Here is a 16,638-nt window from a genome sequence, read left to right as displayed (position 1 = left end):
AGAGGAGCCGCAGCCCGTTTGTTCTCTCACAAAGACCAACTGCCAAGTGCCAAAAGGCTACAGGACATTTATTGAAACAGCATGACATAAACAATACAACAAATTTGCAACGTTTGTAGCAGCACTGTGAAACTAAAAACAAGCCCTCCCATCAGGATTGGTCCACATTAAAAACGGATCTTTTCATCCTTCATCATTCTGCAGCCTTCTGAACGCGCCTCCATTTTCCACAGCCAACAACACAACAGCAGTTTATGAATAGTCCCGATGTGAAGCGAGTGTCTGTTTTCATTGTAGAAACAGCAACACTGAACAATGCCCCTTATTTAAAAGGTTATTTATCCAAAAAACTAACACTGATATGAAAAAGTGGCTGGCTCTGAGGGGAGCCCTTTGTCCCGGCTCAGTCGGGGCCTGCGGGGAGTCTTATTACTTGCTCTTGGCCGGTTTCTCCGTCTTCTTGGGGAGGAGGACAGCCTGGATGTTGGGCAGCACTCCTCCCTGAGCGATGGTCACCCCTCCCAGCAGTTTGTTGAGCTCCTCGTCGTTGCGCACGGCCAGCTGGAGGTGCCGGGGGATGATCCTGGTCTTCTTGTTGTCCCTGGCCGCGTTGCCTGCGAGCTCCAGGATCTCAGCCGTCAGATACTCCAGTACGGCCGCCAGATACACCGGGGCCCCGGCGCCGACGCGCTCCGCGTAGTTGCCCTTGCGCAGTAGCCTGTGGACTCGACCCACCGGGAACTGAAGCCCAGCCCGGGAGGAGCGGGACTTAGCCTTTGCTCGGGCTTTGCCGCCGGTTTTCCCTCTACCAGACATGATCGTTCAAACTGTGGTGCTTGATGGAGAAGGAATACGGTAAAATGGAGGATGATACAGTCTGGACCTTTACGTAATGTATTTGTCAGTAAAGGAATATAAACCGCAAAGGCTTCTCCGATTGGCCGAGTGAAACTGGAATGCATGAGCCAATGGCGCAGCGGGTCCAGCGGTAATGCCTGTCCTCTGGTAGACTGTGCTCCAATCGCAGTGAAGAAATGGTACACAGGCATTTACACAGCCACGTTATAAATAGGGGACCGGCGATGGGGCGGTATCCTGAGTTGTGTCCCTTCCTGCGGTCGCTTTGACGTTTCCACAAAGAGAAAATGCCTGATCCTGCAAAATCAGCCCCTGCGCCCAAGAAAGGCTCCAAAAAGGCTGTGACCAAAACGCAGAAGAAAGGAGACAAAAAGCGGCGCAAGACCAGGAAAGAAAGCTATGCCATTTACGTGTACAAGGTCCTGAAGCAGGTGCACCCAGACACGGGAATCTCCTCCAAGGCCATGGGCATCATGAACTCGTTTGTCAACGACATCTTCGAGCGCATCGCTGGGGAAGCGTCGCGCCTGGCGCACTACAACAAGCGCTCCACCATCACCTCCAGGGAGATCCAGACCGCCGTCCGCCTGCTGCTGCCCGGCGAGCTGGCCAAGCACGCCGTGTCCGAGGGCACCAAGGCCGTGACCAAGTACACCAGCTCCAAGTAAAGGTGGACGGAGGCTCCATACGAGGGGGACAACGTTCACCAAATCACCTCCAAGACGATGTGTACACCCCTTTCACTGTGTCAGGTGTTTACTTGGCAAGACTGCGTTTGTGATTTTGCACCATTTCCGGTTTTTGAAGCGAATGAATGCCAATCGAACCCAGGCCTTAGGTTGAATGTCTTGAGATTCACTGGATCTGGAACGTTAGCCTGCCATTTTGTTTTTATTCAGTGTTAGTTTGTTTTTTCCCTGAGCTGTGTAACGTTTTTAACAAATAACTTAATAAATTCAGAACGAATGTAAGTCAGTGTTCTTAATCTGTGGGACTCTTTGCTTTGCACCATTGTAATACTGATTTGTATACATGCACCTTAAAATGGACCGCCTCACTCAATTGTATGTAAGGACGCAGTCCAAAGCAACCATGTGAGATTAAAGCTGTGATTTATTTCCAGTGAGCAGTTTGACTTCTACCTGTGGTCCTGTGAAATGAGACCGTTGTGGGGGAAATACAGAATTCTGGCTGCAGGTTGTGGTGTAGAGTGACACCTAATGGTAGCTGGAGTTAATGGGGAAAGGTGCAGGTGCTCACAGGCTGGTGGGGGAAGATGACAAACCAAGTATTCAATCCAGTGAGAACCACAGCTGCCTTCAGTGGGCCTCTGCCAAGTGGTGGTCAAATGCTGTGCAGTTTATCTGTAAATATATTCTGATATAAGGATTAAAAGAGATAAGATGAACTATTTATAGAATTAAATGTCTTCCTGTTACTCCAGCATACTCTCCTTTATGATTAAAGGCTGTACCACAGTGCACCATTACTGCACTGAAAATGTGATGGGAAAGTACAGAGATATTATTGGTAAAATGTACATGAATCACAAAAAGCACTATTACAAAGCAGAATGTGACCTGACAGTGTTCAGTTATGCACATAGTGTTAGGCTCCATATGTGTTTACATGAAAACAGGACTTGATGTGGTAGCTGTTCAAGGAGAAACTACTACGAACTCCACTGTATACTTTTGCCTAAATTCATCTATATGGTGTTGTATTTTCTAAACTTGATCCTGTAGTTTCTGTGTAAAATCTTAATCTGTAAAGTGCAAAATGTTCTGAAATAAAAATATAGAGTGAATTGGAAATATTCAGTGAAGTGCAGTCCCTTATGATTGTATTGAAGTCGGCCCACTTGAGTAAATGACATTTGCCACCTTCCACCAACAAACAGTACAACAGGTGCGTGAAATTCATATGATGGTGCAATCAATGCAACTTTGTGTTTGTGAGTAATCAAGTACAATGACTAGTGACCCAACACCAAGATGCAAGAAGATCAGAAACATCAAACATGAGAAACCAAAGTTCAGCAGCCTTTGGTCCAAAGTATTAAATGATAGAGCCAAGTTTTATTCAACGGGACAATGTTGACAAAAGAGCATTCCAGAGCTTATGATGAAAAACATCATTCCAAATACCTTGGAAGCTCCACAGATCCAACAAAACACACAAAATGAGGCTGAATTAATACAGCAATCAGCAATACGGCAATCAGCAAACTGATGGAAACGTATCAGAAATAATGAAGGGAAGGAAATAATGCACGAACATCAGCAAAGCCTCAAACACATATGGTCACATTTTAGAGCGAAGAGGACAGCACAATAAATAAATACCAGACTTTCAGCTTCCATATCATTCTGGCCAATGACATCTTGTATCTTTATTGTCCTTACTCGACTAGTAAAGAAGCAGAATGTGATGGGATGTAGTTTCAAGTGTTGCTATTTGCTCTCAATGAGTTCATTATTTGTAATATGCACAGCAGTTACAGTGAAACAGCCGTTGGCAATGACATTTTTAATAGATTGAATAGATCTTGGCCACATGATTAAGAGCAGGAGTGATATTAACTGGTGGCTAATATTCAACAAAAGCAGAACAGGATCTTTGTGGTATCATGTAGATCTTGTTACTGCAGTATACAATGAAAGGAGCAGCTCCAATCAGGAATTCACTGGATGTGAAGGTTGTTGTGCTATAGGTGATGGAAACAGAAACCAAAGAGAGAGAATGCTGGACAGGGAATATCACCTTAACTGAAGTGATATTCAAGTTCAGAGTTTTTGTTGAAGTGAGCATGTTATTGTTTCCTGGTCTACTTAATCATAATGTCACTTTAAAAAAAAAAAAAAAGGATGAAATGTTTTGACACAAACCTGAACAAGTTCTTCACAGTAAAACCACATATAATGTGATGAAGCAGCTGCTCCAGATCAGAGTGAACCAAACATGATTCATAAGGGAGGGATGTCATGTGACATAAAAACATCCATACACTGTGTTCATGCCAACACGATGTGCCACTCAAGCTTCAGCACCCAGGATTAAGAAAAAGTAGATCTTGGAGGTTATCTGTTGCTAATAACTCACTCAGATACATTTATGGCTGCTGAATGAGAAAAAGGACAGACAGGACACTTAATGCTAAGCTTTGTGTAAGCCCATCTCCACGCCATTGTTTGGATCAGGTCTCAGGGTTCCTGGAGGGGATCTGGGGGGATTCGTGGTTCAGGTGACAGCTGCTGGAGGTTTTGTTTGGCAGGGTATGCTTTTCTCTCCAAGAGTGACATGGTGTGCAGGAGACCTAATTTCTGAACAAAGGGTGGTAGCCCCTGGCAAGATTGTGTTGATGTGACGAAAAACAGCACTTTAGTAGAGCAGAATTCATAATTGCGTAATTCATTGCATAAATATAGCTGAAACAATGCAGTGGGTATGAATATGTTGGTTATGTAATGTCTTCAGCACAGGTTGTCTGAGGCTCTTGCAGCTGTTTTTGTTTTGTGGTTTCCTGTAGATTTTGCTCTGATTGTATGTGCCTGGTAACTGTACTTGAAGATGTTTTAGTAAAATTCAGTCATTATGTTTGCAACTAAGTGAGTTGTAAGAAACACCAAGTGAATATCAAGTCATAGTTGGTCTAAAAGAATAAATAAAATGATCTTGTCTAAACCCATTTCGTACTGTAAATGTTTCCCTATAGATTTCCTTAACGTCTCTTCTCTTCAATCGAATCTATCTGTTCAGACTTGATGTAGGGTGCATGACCAGTTTTTGCTGATGGTTGAGATCATTGCTGAAATGACAATTTCAATATAAAGCCACTTGATATAGTGTTCCAGCAGACTAAGGACACTCCATATAGGTTCACCTTTTGTTCCATGTCTGTCAGATGATCCGGTTGGTGTATCCAGCCATCTTGTGTTGCTCCCTTACCTTCCCCTTTCTTCTCAGTGGGCTTCCTGTGAAATCCTTTTAGCTGGAAAGAAGGCCAGTATAAATCATGAAGTCATGAAGGTAACGGCAGACACACAAAAGACACCTGAAGTAGGACAACACTCCCGCTATCCACACGAGGTAAGAAATTACTCTTTTAAGCTTTTGGCTCAAAGAGAAATCTCATAGCATGCAATATTGTTAATATTTTTTATTGGCTATAAGATAAATGGATTATGTTGTTTTATCTGCCAGGTCTAAACTCTAGTTGGAATTTGATATTACACAGCCATTCAACAAAAGTCTGTACTGCTGACTGCGTTTGTCACAAAATTTTAGTTTCTATTCCCATTATTTCTTTTTTTAATGTCTCATGGCTTCCAGATAAAAATGAACCTAAGAAATAATTTGCTTTCACTGATACACCCGGCTCTCTTCAAGGATGGATTAGTATAATTAATTGTAAGTGATTTTGTACTTAACTTGAATATTTCATTCCTCTTTAAAGGTGTCCTCTACATTTGCAAGGGGAATATTGCTACTGGCAACTTTTCAGATTAGGATTAACATTAAAAACATGTACAATAAGGTTATAAAATATAGTACTGTACACTGATAAACATTAAAACTGGGGTTGCCAAAGCTTATGGCTTATGACCAAAGACAAATTTCTAGGAATTATTAGCAGTTCCTTCAAATTCAAATGACTGTTTGAGTTCTGAAAAGGTTAATTATCCAGTTTTTCACACAAAAAAACAAGGATTTGAGAAAAGCCCTGTGTGTGTGTGTGTGTGTGTGTGTGTGTGTGTGTGTGTGTGTGTGTGTGTGTGTGTGTGTGTGTGTGTGTGTGTGTACAGTTACAGGTACTTTTACTTTTGATATTCTTTAAGTATATAGCAAGTACATTTTGTTGTTAACAATGTATTGCTGACATGGAGCATTTTACTTTGTTGTCTTGGTACCTTTAATAAGAAAAGGATTTGAGTGCTCCTTCACTCATGGAGTCAGAGGTCTTGTATATTTCACTGTCTGTTCAAGCTCTCGTCATGGTCATGTGCTCCTGTGATTTCTGTCAACTGTTTCTCCAGTAGTTTGAAGACAATGTGGCTGGCTCTGCTGATGTACCAATTTGCCACAATCCCTTTCACCCAAGGTCAAAATGCCTGCATCGGACACTCCACATTTAGAAGTCCAGGTCAGTGAAGCTATCAGTGTTCAGTTTCTCATCCTTTTCATCCACCTGCTGCTCTGACTTCTGCCCCTCCCCCACCTTTCTTCCTTTCATACCTCTCTGCTGCAACCCAGTAAGCATCAGCACATACAACCAGCCAATCTGAGTGTGTCTTTATCTCTGTGAGGTGTGTTACAGATTTTGAAAATAGAGCTTGAATGGAGCTTGTTGTTGACTGCTGGAGTTATATATAACAGTAGAGGGCAAAAAACAAGCAGAATGAAGGTATTATTTCCCTGTTTCAAAAAAAAAGGAAAAAAAAACAGTTGCAAATGGAATTAGTATTCGCAGCAGCTCTTGCTGTTTTGCATTGTCAATGTGTACCTGAAGATAAGATGAAAGAATGACAGCAAAATGGAACAACCGTTATAAGGTGTTATATATTTAAGTTTGATATCATGGCAATTTATTTGAAAAAGCACCTAGGTGTGAGTGTATGCATGAATGGTTGTTTGTGTATATGTTGCCACAAGTGCTGTCCCAAGTGCTGTCATTGAGTCATCAAGAATCATATAAAGAAAATACAAAATTACAGTTGAAATATCTGAAAAATACAAGGAAAATTTAAAATTGTCTAAAATATAGGTTTTTATAAAGAAAAGAGCTGTACAGATTTTGTGACCGATAGAATGTGTAAATATTGACTGAGTAATGTGCAAAAGCTCACAGTAAAAAATAGAAAGAATATGTGTAATGTACAGTGACAGTATTACAAAGCATGTACATCGAGTCAGATGTGGAGACTTCAGGTTACAGTGGTGCTGGAGGACATCCAGAGCAGCTACATCATAAGAAAGTGAGTTTCTGAGATATGCTTGAGGTTTAGTTACCTGATTGGTTTCTTCTGGCTTCACTGATAAATATAATTGGGTATCATGTGCATAGCAGTGACATCTTACAAAACAGTTAAACAGTGTTTCCCTATAACATTGCCTAAGGACCTATCGTTCCAAGCACAGAACCTTATGGAACTATGTGACTAACTTCAGTGTGCATCATTGAGATGCACAAACTGAAATTGATCTGAAAAGTAGGACTTAAACCAGCTTAGTACCAATTAACTGTTCCGGTTTCTGTAATAGGATGTGATGGTCAATGGTGTCCAATGCAGCACTCAGATCTAACAAGACTAGTACAGAGACAAGTCCTTGGACCTGTGCTGTGATGCACTCTGAATCATGGAAAATCCTCAAACTATTGTTATGTATAAAGTGTAGAAAGTCTTCTGGCTGACTGGCAACGCCTGGATCAGGAGTAGGGTTTTTAAGAAGTCTTATTGTAGCTACTTTAAATGACCACAGCACATAGCATGTTGATAAAGACAGGTTGGTCAAAGAAGTGCCATTTAAAGGTAAAACTTGTTTAAGCAGCCATGTTGAGATGGGCTCTAACATGTGGTTTAGGATGGTTTAGATGATGAAATCATTGAAGTTAGTTGGTGAGGGTCAATGGGAGAAAAGATAACATATCAGACTGAACAGCTGTTTCTAAGGTTCTGGTGTCTGAAGATAAAGTGGGACTAATTGATGGCAGGAGATGATGAATTTGTCTGTAATAATGAATACAACGCTGAATAGAAAGGAAACCTGGGGTTGATCTTATTTTCCTCTATTAATAATGAGTAAGAGCAGCCCTGCCATTGAGGAGGGCCTTCCCTGGACAGGCTTGGAATTCTTTCATACTGGTGGAACGGCAATGTTTTTTTTTCATTTGCAGGTTTGGGGTGTATGCCATGGAGCTTTCCTTCTCTTATTAGATTCTTTTTCTAAAGGTGCAATAGAGTCAAGTGCCATAAGCAGTGAACCTGCAGCACTTCCAACAAGGTGATCAATTTGGGAGGAAATAAAGTTAACAGAGGAGTTATATTAAGACATGGCATTGAAGTTCTTCTGTTTACGTTAGATTTAGCTACTTTCACTGTGGGGGGACACAGTTTCTATGGCGCTCTTACGGAGGCGTAGAGCAGTGTAGGCACACAGCTCTGCCTCCTGGATTTCACTCGGAGTGATCATGGTTTTGGTTCACTGATAAACTCGGTCAGATTTGTAAGAAGAGCTACTCCGTCCAAAGGGGGATGAATGAATGTCTCCTAATCTGACCATGTCTTTCCAAGCCCTAATCAACTGCTGTGCCCCCATCATTTCCTTGGTGTCCTGGCTGCTCAGGAGCCAACCTGGGTCGGTCCGCACCGGCTACTCTGGCCTGGCTAGCTGCAGCAGCTAACTACTGGGTATCCATAGCGCGGAGCAGCGCTTCGTGTTGGCCAAGCCTCGCCTCCAACACAGCCAATAAACCACATTTATTCCATGTAGCTGTATCACTAAAGAAGCAAAGGAACAGCGAAACATCTGACACACCGAGCAAGAGAGCAGGAGGAAGAGAGAGCCGTCGCTAAGTGCTGAGATAACGTAGCTAATGCTAGCGGAACCAACAAGCACGTAAACAACAGTATAATTAACGAGGAAGTCCCGAAAAAGGGGGAACTGTTGGTGCTTGAGCAGAAATAATATAAGTTTACAAGTATATCGGGTAATAAATCTCTGTAACATAAACGACGGCAATACAAGTGTACCACCACAACTACAGCAACCGGATATGACATAATACATGCACCTGTATACGTCAGCACGTCCCCTCATTGCGTCGCACGTCAGAAAAACGTAAACCCTGGGAACAGTCATGCGCTTATGGCATCAAGGTAGGATCCATCTGACAGCTAACACTGCTGTTAGAGCAGGACAATGAAATGAAAATACAGTTTGGTTTACAATGCTAAGCATTTCATTGGTTTCCCATATTTACAAAATATTAACACTAAGCTGCAACCTGTAATCAAAAGCAAATCTAATTTAAAGATACCATTCAGACATAAGACATACATGCAAATAATGTGTGTCATTATTGTGTGTGACAAATCATGTGTGTCTGATATTTCCTGCTTGACACAAGACATCTCTGACTTGACTGTAAAATCCATTCTCAGTGTGTGTGCACCGGCGGCTTCACGTTTCTTGAATGAAATGTGTGTGTGAACAATCAGACAGTGTTAAAACACTGGAGAGGGATCATTTTTCTTTTGAAATACTGTTTTAAGATGAAAGCGTGTTAAAGTGGATACGGCCAGAGCTGCTTGTTTGTGTGTGAGGTGAAAAGATGGCGCCGTGCTGTTCTTTGTAGCTGTAGTCTATCCTGCCATTAAAAACCAATTCCCTGGCTGTGGAGAGTCCATACATTCAACACTAATTCCCACAATTCCACTGGCTGCCATGGTGTAATTTTGTTTCTAATTTTGGAAATAAATTAAGACTTAATAAAATGAAAAAGGAAACGAGAGGATTCATTTATCAATGTGCCACCAAGTGAGAAAGGATTTCTGCTGGTTAACTTTGGATGAGGAACAGCTGCTCTTGTTCTGCTGCTGGTGCAGGAAGCTCACAGACTCTAGTTGTGGCCAATAACTTGAATCTGTTGTATTCTGTTAAACAAAGAATCTTTGGGTTCTAGTTTTTACTTGTTACACTGCGTCCCATGTTTGTTTGTGTAAATCACTAACAAAACACTTAACAGATGTATGTTGTATGTATTTGTTAAAATGATGTTGTATACATGATGATATTAATTTACTGAGACTTCTTCTGTTCATTCGAAGAGGAATATGTAGATGTTTTGTATAGCAGTAGAGTTTTGTCCCTGCAGTTTGACATTATGGACAAATAAAGTGTTCAAAATCTTGAAAGTTAATTCTTGTTTCATCCTCATTCTGTTTAGCTAACTCAGATATTGAGGTTCTTTGTGGCTCCCAGACTATGGACCTCCAGATCCTCCTGTGTCCCATCTATTTCAATGGATACAATGAGTCACTGCTGGCCCTCAACTCCGAGCACTCCAAACACCAGTGTAAAGGGACTCCTGACTGGACGGCAGACCCACCTGTTGTCAAATTCAGCTTCGCCATCACAGAGGAGGCAATCTCTGCCTGCTCCAGCGAGCTGACAGTAGGTTATCTAAACCTGAAAACACCCAGCAGATGCCACTCACACAGATTCTCACTCATCAAACTCAACCTTTTTCCTCAAAGGTCACTCAGGAGGTGGGGACGGGACTGTTTGCAGACTTCTCCAATGTCCAGTACATCACCATCTCAGGCATGATCTGCTCTAAGGACCCCAGCACAGAAGCCATCACCTATCACCAGGAGGTGATGTACGGGTTCTCCTGCCACTACCCACTGCAGTACTTGGTCAACAATACTCAGATGAGCGTGTAAGTGGCAAGTCCACATTTCATCACTGTGTTTTTCTCTGCTCCCCAAAGTACACTCTGAAACTGTACTCTCGCTTTGTTAATCAAATTATGCATTGGTACCATGGTTGTTGATGAAATTTTTCTATATTAATTCCAATAACACAAATACATGCAAAAGTAGCAGCAGGAACTAATTGAAACACAAAGACGTGAGAACAGGGGGATATGGTGGGTGTGCACAGCAAGCACATTTTGAACCTTCAAGGGCCTATGACTTTCAGTCCTGCACTTTTTATTAGAGTATTTTTTGAAGGTTTCATGATTGATATGAACATGTGTGTTAAACCTTACTTTCTTGTTTCTTAATATCTGCACACTTCTCAAATGATCTGAAATGAAAGCTTTGAAATGAAAGGCTCATCAACAGCTCAGTCTAGTCAGTGGTGGGGCACCATGAAAGAGTGGTAACAGCAGTAGGATTGTATGGTGAGTTTTACAGGTTTTATGTGTTGGTGTTTACTATGTTTAATTTTTTCACCTTAGGTCTCATGTTTTTCTTGTCATATCCATTAAAGTTTTACCTTTTATGTTACACTCACACTTTTTCTTTTTTTCTTTTTTTTTTTTTTCATAAAAAATGTTCAAAGAATTCTAAAAGATATCAAGTTAGCATGTTTGGTCATACTTCAGGAACAGCCATGTCCTCAGAGGTGTCACTCTGGTTTCAGTAAGGCTCGACTCTCACCTTTGTGTGTTGTGTCCCTCTGTGTCAGATGAAACACAATCTGCTTGATGATGATTTGGGTTTTTCCCCGAACGATTTCCGGCTGCTGACAGATCATTTTTTTGTCCAACAGGTCTGGGGTCAGCCTGGTAGTCAAGGACAAGAATGGGAGTTTCATCAGCACACTGAGCATGCAACTCTTCTCGGTACAGTCTTAACTTTCAGAAATCTTCCTTTACAACATCCATCCCAAAAGGTCGGGACGCTGTGTAAAACGTAATCAAAAACAGAAAGACTGTACTGTTGCTCCTCTAACTCAGAATCGACATGTTTGCTTGAATTCAGTGTAGCTGCTTCAGTCTCAGGGTCCTGGTATTGTGCATGCTGACTCACTGTCATACTATCATGGCTTAGTGGGACAGTTTTGCAGACTGTCACTACCCAATCTGCATTGCTGCCAGATGTCAGCAGGTCAGGAGCTCACACCTGACTGATGGCTAATCCTAACACTAACCAGGTGCATGCACTAATCAGATCGAGCAGTGACAACCATTTTCATTGTTGTTGTAACTCCTGTGCTTTTTCTACTGTGACAAGTCAAAATGTCTGACCAGTAAAAAGCCTATGCATATTTCATCTTTATCAAATGGTTATTTCTGTCAAAACGGCATCTTTAGTGCATTTAGACAAGAAGAATTCCCCTAACCAAAACACCTAACATCATAATGAACGTAAACACGACTGTGTACGTACCCACAGCAGTCAAGCTAGCATGTTAGCATTGAGAAATTTGCTCTTTGCTCTATCTTGTGTGACTGGCTCACTCCAGCTTTCACAATATCTGCCGAGCCTTGTGGAAGACTCCAGTCATGTGCAATGAGTGCACAGGCAGAGTTCAGGTGGTGGATGGGTTTATTAGGCCTGTGACAGCCACAGATACCAGATTCTTTTCTTATTTACACACAGACCTTTGATACTTGTTACATTCTATCTCCTCCTTTTCTTTTTGACATGGCTAATTATGAAAATAGCATTTTATAGAAACACTTATCTTATAGCTATGCATCATGTCGCCCAGACAACAACCTCAGCAAACTGATACTGGGCCTCGGAGCATTCTGTTAAAATGACCAACACAGTTCAATCTCAAAAACATCCTTCCCTCTCTTCTCTTCTTGGGCCTAAAGGATAACAGCTACTCATCCATGCTGCAGAACCCCCCAGGAGGCCTGGAGCTAAAGACCAGGATCTATGTAAAAGTGAAGGCGTCCAACCTTACTAACAGGTACTTCACACAAGTATGCTGACTGTTTTGTTTTCTTTATTGTTACAAATTACAAATAAAAAAACATAGTAACATTTTGATGCCAAATATCTGGAAATGTGAAAATATGTGAGGCCAAAACCAAAACTGCTCCTTGTAGATTCAACGTACTCCTGGACCGATGTTATGCCACAGCATCGCCTCTCCACATCAACACGTCATATCATGACCTCTTTGTTGGGTGAGTTATCAGCTTCCTGAAATGAGAGGTGAAACAGCTTGACTCCTGTCTAGTCTACACTCATTTTGGCCTGTCATCAACACACAAACAGTTTTAGGTTATTGAAAATGGACCTTTTGGACAACTCCTTCCAGTGTGAAGATATTCAGAGTCTCTGTTTGCAGTGTTTGCAGGGAGTTTTTGGCTTGTGATGACAGAGTGTTCCCGAACGAAGGAGGAAACATTCCATTTTAAAAAACACAAAAAGTACATGTGTACTACAGATCTGTTTGAGAGAAAAATACAAGTGTAGGCATTAAGCCACTTCCCATGGTCTTCATTATTGAATGGTTGATGCTCCATCTGGAAAAATCTGAACTCATCAAAGCTTTTGGTCCTTTTCTTAGTGTTCAGATTATGCAAACATAAAGTTCCCATATGAAACCTTTTAAAGGAGGAGGGTCACGTTATCAGTCTGTTTTAGTGGTAAAAGCACCTGTGACCCAAGCCCATACTAATCCAGAAGATATCCTGTCTGTTGGTCAGAATCGCTGATTTTTTTTGTTGTTGTTGTTGTTGGACTGAAACCTGGTAGAAAACTCTGAAGAGCAGGACAAAAACATCAATGTCTTTCCTCTTCAAGGTGTAACCGGGATGGCCAGACGGTAATGGGAGTCAACGGAGAGCAACAAGAGGCCCGCTTCTCCTTCGAGGCTTTCCGCTTTGTCCAAGACACAGAAACAACTATGTCCACTTATTATGTGCACTGTGCCACCAGGCTCTGTGTGAGCTCCTTCTGCCCAACCCTCATTCAGGTCAGATTCTGTCTCCAGGGGCAACATGCATACATACATACATACATACATACATACATACATACATACATACATACATACATACATACATACATACATACATACACACACACACGCACGCACGCACGCACGCACGCACGCACGCACGCACGCACGCACACATACATACATACACACACACACACACACACACACACACATACATACATACATACATACATACACACACACACACACACACACACACATACATACATACATACATAACAAATGCAATCCTTTTGCCAGATATCCAGTGTCACTGGACGTTTGCCTTGGATCTAAGTCATAAGATGCAGATTCGTCCAATATGAACAAAACAGAATTGCTTGAGATATGGGGCCGCATAAATCATGCAGTCATCATGCTATGGATCTAGATATAAAGCTTTACTGTATAGTAGTTGTATTTTCAGACAACATTTTCATGGAAATCAGAAAGTTTTTCATTTTCACTGCGGCTTATCAAGTACTCTATTACACTTTAAAAGCCTAAGGTACTTTGTTTTTGCTGGAAAACTGAGCTAACCAAAAAGACAATCACCCAATTCACCTGCAGAACTGCACCACTGGCACCAATTTGAGAAGGCGTCGCACCATCAGCGACGACCAGGTCACCACAGTGAGCGACATGGCCACCATCAGCTCAGGCCCCATCACTACTCGCCACAACAACGGTGAGGATGTGAACAGGCTTCATAGGTCGATGCCTCAGAATTCAGAGATACTGTAGTCATGAAGACACAGTTATATATTTGCTCAATCATACCTGTCACATATCAGTCTGCATGAGTTGAATGAACTCAGGTTTTCTCTTGTTTTCTTGCAGGATATCTGGTGGCATCTGGAGGTATGCATACACTGCCAATCCTCTGTGTTCTTGCATTTTTATCAAACATTGAACAAAAATGTCATGTAGTCACCCCGATCATAGACATAGATCAAGACTCACAGGGAATAATAGATGTAGTATGAGTGAATTTGTCCAAAGTGAAAGGTGGGACAAAGAATCCTTACCTTGGCCTAGAGTTGCACGTGAGCAGCTGTTGGTTGGGTTTCATGGCAGAGGTATTCATGGTGTTGCACTCAGTTGTTCACTTGAGTGACAAAAGAAGTACGAGAGCTCGAGAGAGAAGTTCCAACCCTGGCTCCTTTTTTAAACTCATCATCAAATGACAACAAGAAAAGCACAGTGGCACTGAACCTGCAAAGAATTGTCATCCTAAATGCGAAGCTCCCCTCAGCTTGGATGTGTTTTTGCCAGGGTACCAGGAACACGACGCCAAATGAACGGTCATGTTGCTCTGTAACTGCCAGATGTGTTCATAAGCAACTTTTTCCTAACAAATTCATAATATTGTTGTTTCCACTGCCACCAGGTGGTCTGAAAGTCCCGTCTTTCATTATTGCAGGATTAAGGGTTCCATATGTTTCAAAAGAAAATGGCCATACCTGAAGGCAGAATGCAAAGCCTGCCATTATGGAGAGGGACAAGATCATGGATGTATTATAAGAACCATACCATACTCAAATATGTTGCCCAGTAGTTATAATGAAATTTGTTCAATGAGCAAATAAGCTATAAAAGTTTCTTGACTTCCAGCTTTGGTTCTACATTGTGCAGCACACTGCACATGCCCATTAGTGTTTCTGCTGCTTGCACTGCCCACGCGTTCCATGACATTGTCCAAACAAAAATAGTTTTTTTCACCTTCTTTGCAGTTAGACTTGTCTCTTAATAATGTCATCTTTGGGGAAAATGCTTTAAGGGCTACAGGGGATTGTTTTTTTTAATGCTGCAAATGACCACTGGAACTAATTAGTGGTGAGGCTGAGTGGCAGCACTGTATCCAGCTCTATTAATACATCCATGGGCAAAATGTGATGAATTATACACATGGGGATAACAGCACACATCTTCAGACAGTCTCTGCTCAAAGGCATTCATGGTTGCACTTGGTTGTTTACACAAAAAGTGAAGAAAGAAGGTGTGTGAAAAGGAAAACGAGAGCTTGACAGAGAAGTTCAAACCTTTCACAGTTGCTGAATAAAGGAATCAGTATGCTTTACATAAATACAGTGTACAGTTTCCATCATGCTCACTGGTACATAAACTGTACATTGCTCTATATGGTGTAATGCTCTGTGTCTCTCTCCTTCCCAGGGCCTCAGCAGATGAACAGTAGTGTGCTGACTGTTTCAGTGGTAGCAGGCATCCTCGGGGCCATCTGCCTTACTCTGGTGGCGCTCATTGTTCACCATATGTACAAGCATAATATCAGTTTCAACAAGTCAATTCTGTCCTGATTTTGTCCTGTTTCATTTACCCGTACAGTATGGGGGGGGGGGGGGGGGGACACATGAATTGTATCGTATATAATACTAGTTACACAGGAGGGAGAATACCAGAACGTTGTATCTTCTGATCTATAAATTCAACCTTTGTCATCAAGTTAATCCCCTCCTGCCAGTCAGGCAGAAACAACAGTACTGTACATGGACTCATAACTCTACATTATAGCCATGCACACTGCTTCAGGCTTTTATATTCATTTTATACTCTGATATTGGGTAATAGAAGTGAGGGCATTGATTATGTGTTATAAAGTAAGGTGATGTATGTATTGTAGCTCACATTCAGGTTCTTTTTTATATCACATCTGTATCTAGGTTCACAAATTTTTGTATTTCTTTTGGTAAAGAAGGTGTTTTTCAAAACATATGGTTATTATTTATGGTGAATTTTTATGGTGTTTCTTGCGATCCCTTTAGAAGACGTCACAAATGTGATGTATAAAGCTACAACACTGTACTTTTATACTGGTATTTTAAATTAAAGTATATTATTTTGTTTGCATGTTTCATGCTTTCTATATGTGCTTGCAGCTGCATTTGACATTATAGTTACATATGAAAGACTTTCGTTCAATGCAGAGAATCTGCTGTATGAAGGATCTTAGGCTCTCTGTAAAAGAAACCCACGGTGTCTTTATCTAGAACTTGACGTGTTTGTAAATCCATGATACGCAGGTGGAGCACTGGCCTCCCAGCCTCTGCTGTCCATAGAGTAGGTGAGTGCTGAGCACGTGACGATGTCAGGCCTTATTCTCTGACAGGGTGGCAGGTGACTAGCTTGCATTTGCCCAGAAATGACCATAATATGGGACCTTACCATTCCAGTACAATGAGCCTAAAAGACCTATCTAAGGCATGTTCTTGAACCATTTGGTGCACAAGAATGGGCTCTTTTGAAATTTAACATTCTGCCATTTTATCCCCAAAGCTGTAGGTACTA

At 41.6% G+C, this 16,638-nt stretch overlaps 3 protein-coding genes across 3 annotated transcripts; 2 read left to right on the top strand and 1 right to left on the bottom strand.

Moving 5' to 3' along the window:
- Positions 1–47: 47 nt before the first annotated feature.
- Positions 48–816, bottom strand: h2ax1 (H2A.X variant histone family member 1). The gene has a single exon (XM_070982706.1). It carries the CDS (start codon positions 814–816, stop codon positions 430–432), a length of 387 nt encoding a protein of 128 aa, XP_070838807.1. The 3' UTR covers positions 48–429.
- Positions 817–1,145: 329 nt separating this feature from the next.
- Positions 1,146–1,843, top strand: hist2h2l (histone 2, H2, like). Its single transcript, XM_070982707.1, has one exon. The coding sequence runs from the start codon at positions 1,146–1,148 to the stop codon at positions 1,524–1,526; it is 381 nt and encodes a 126-aa protein (XP_070838808.1). The 3' UTR covers positions 1,527–1,843.
- A 4,064-nt stretch (positions 1,844–5,907) lies between these two features.
- On the top strand, positions 5,908–15,650 carry LOC139345055 (zona pellucida-like domain-containing protein 1). The gene is made up of 10 exons (XM_070983512.1): positions 5,908–6,001; positions 9,806–10,032; positions 10,116–10,300; positions 11,140–11,212; positions 12,194–12,291; positions 12,431–12,511; positions 13,134–13,305; positions 13,903–14,020; positions 14,173–14,193; positions 15,508–15,650. The coding sequence occupies exons 1-10, from the start codon at positions 5,908–5,910 to the stop codon at positions 15,648–15,650; spliced, it is 1,212 nt and encodes a 403-aa protein (XP_070839613.1).
- Positions 15,651–16,638: the final 988 nt, after the last annotated feature.

The sequence above is a fragment of the Chaetodon trifascialis genome, chromosome 16, assembly GCF_039877785.1.
Source record: "Chaetodon trifascialis isolate fChaTrf1 chromosome 16, fChaTrf1.hap1, whole genome shotgun sequence".
NCBI classification, from domain to species: domain Eukaryota; kingdom Metazoa; phylum Chordata; class Actinopteri; order Chaetodontiformes; family Chaetodontidae; genus Chaetodon; species Chaetodon trifascialis.
Note: the sequence above shows the minus strand (reverse complement) of the source record. Positions and strands in the feature narration are given on the sequence as shown.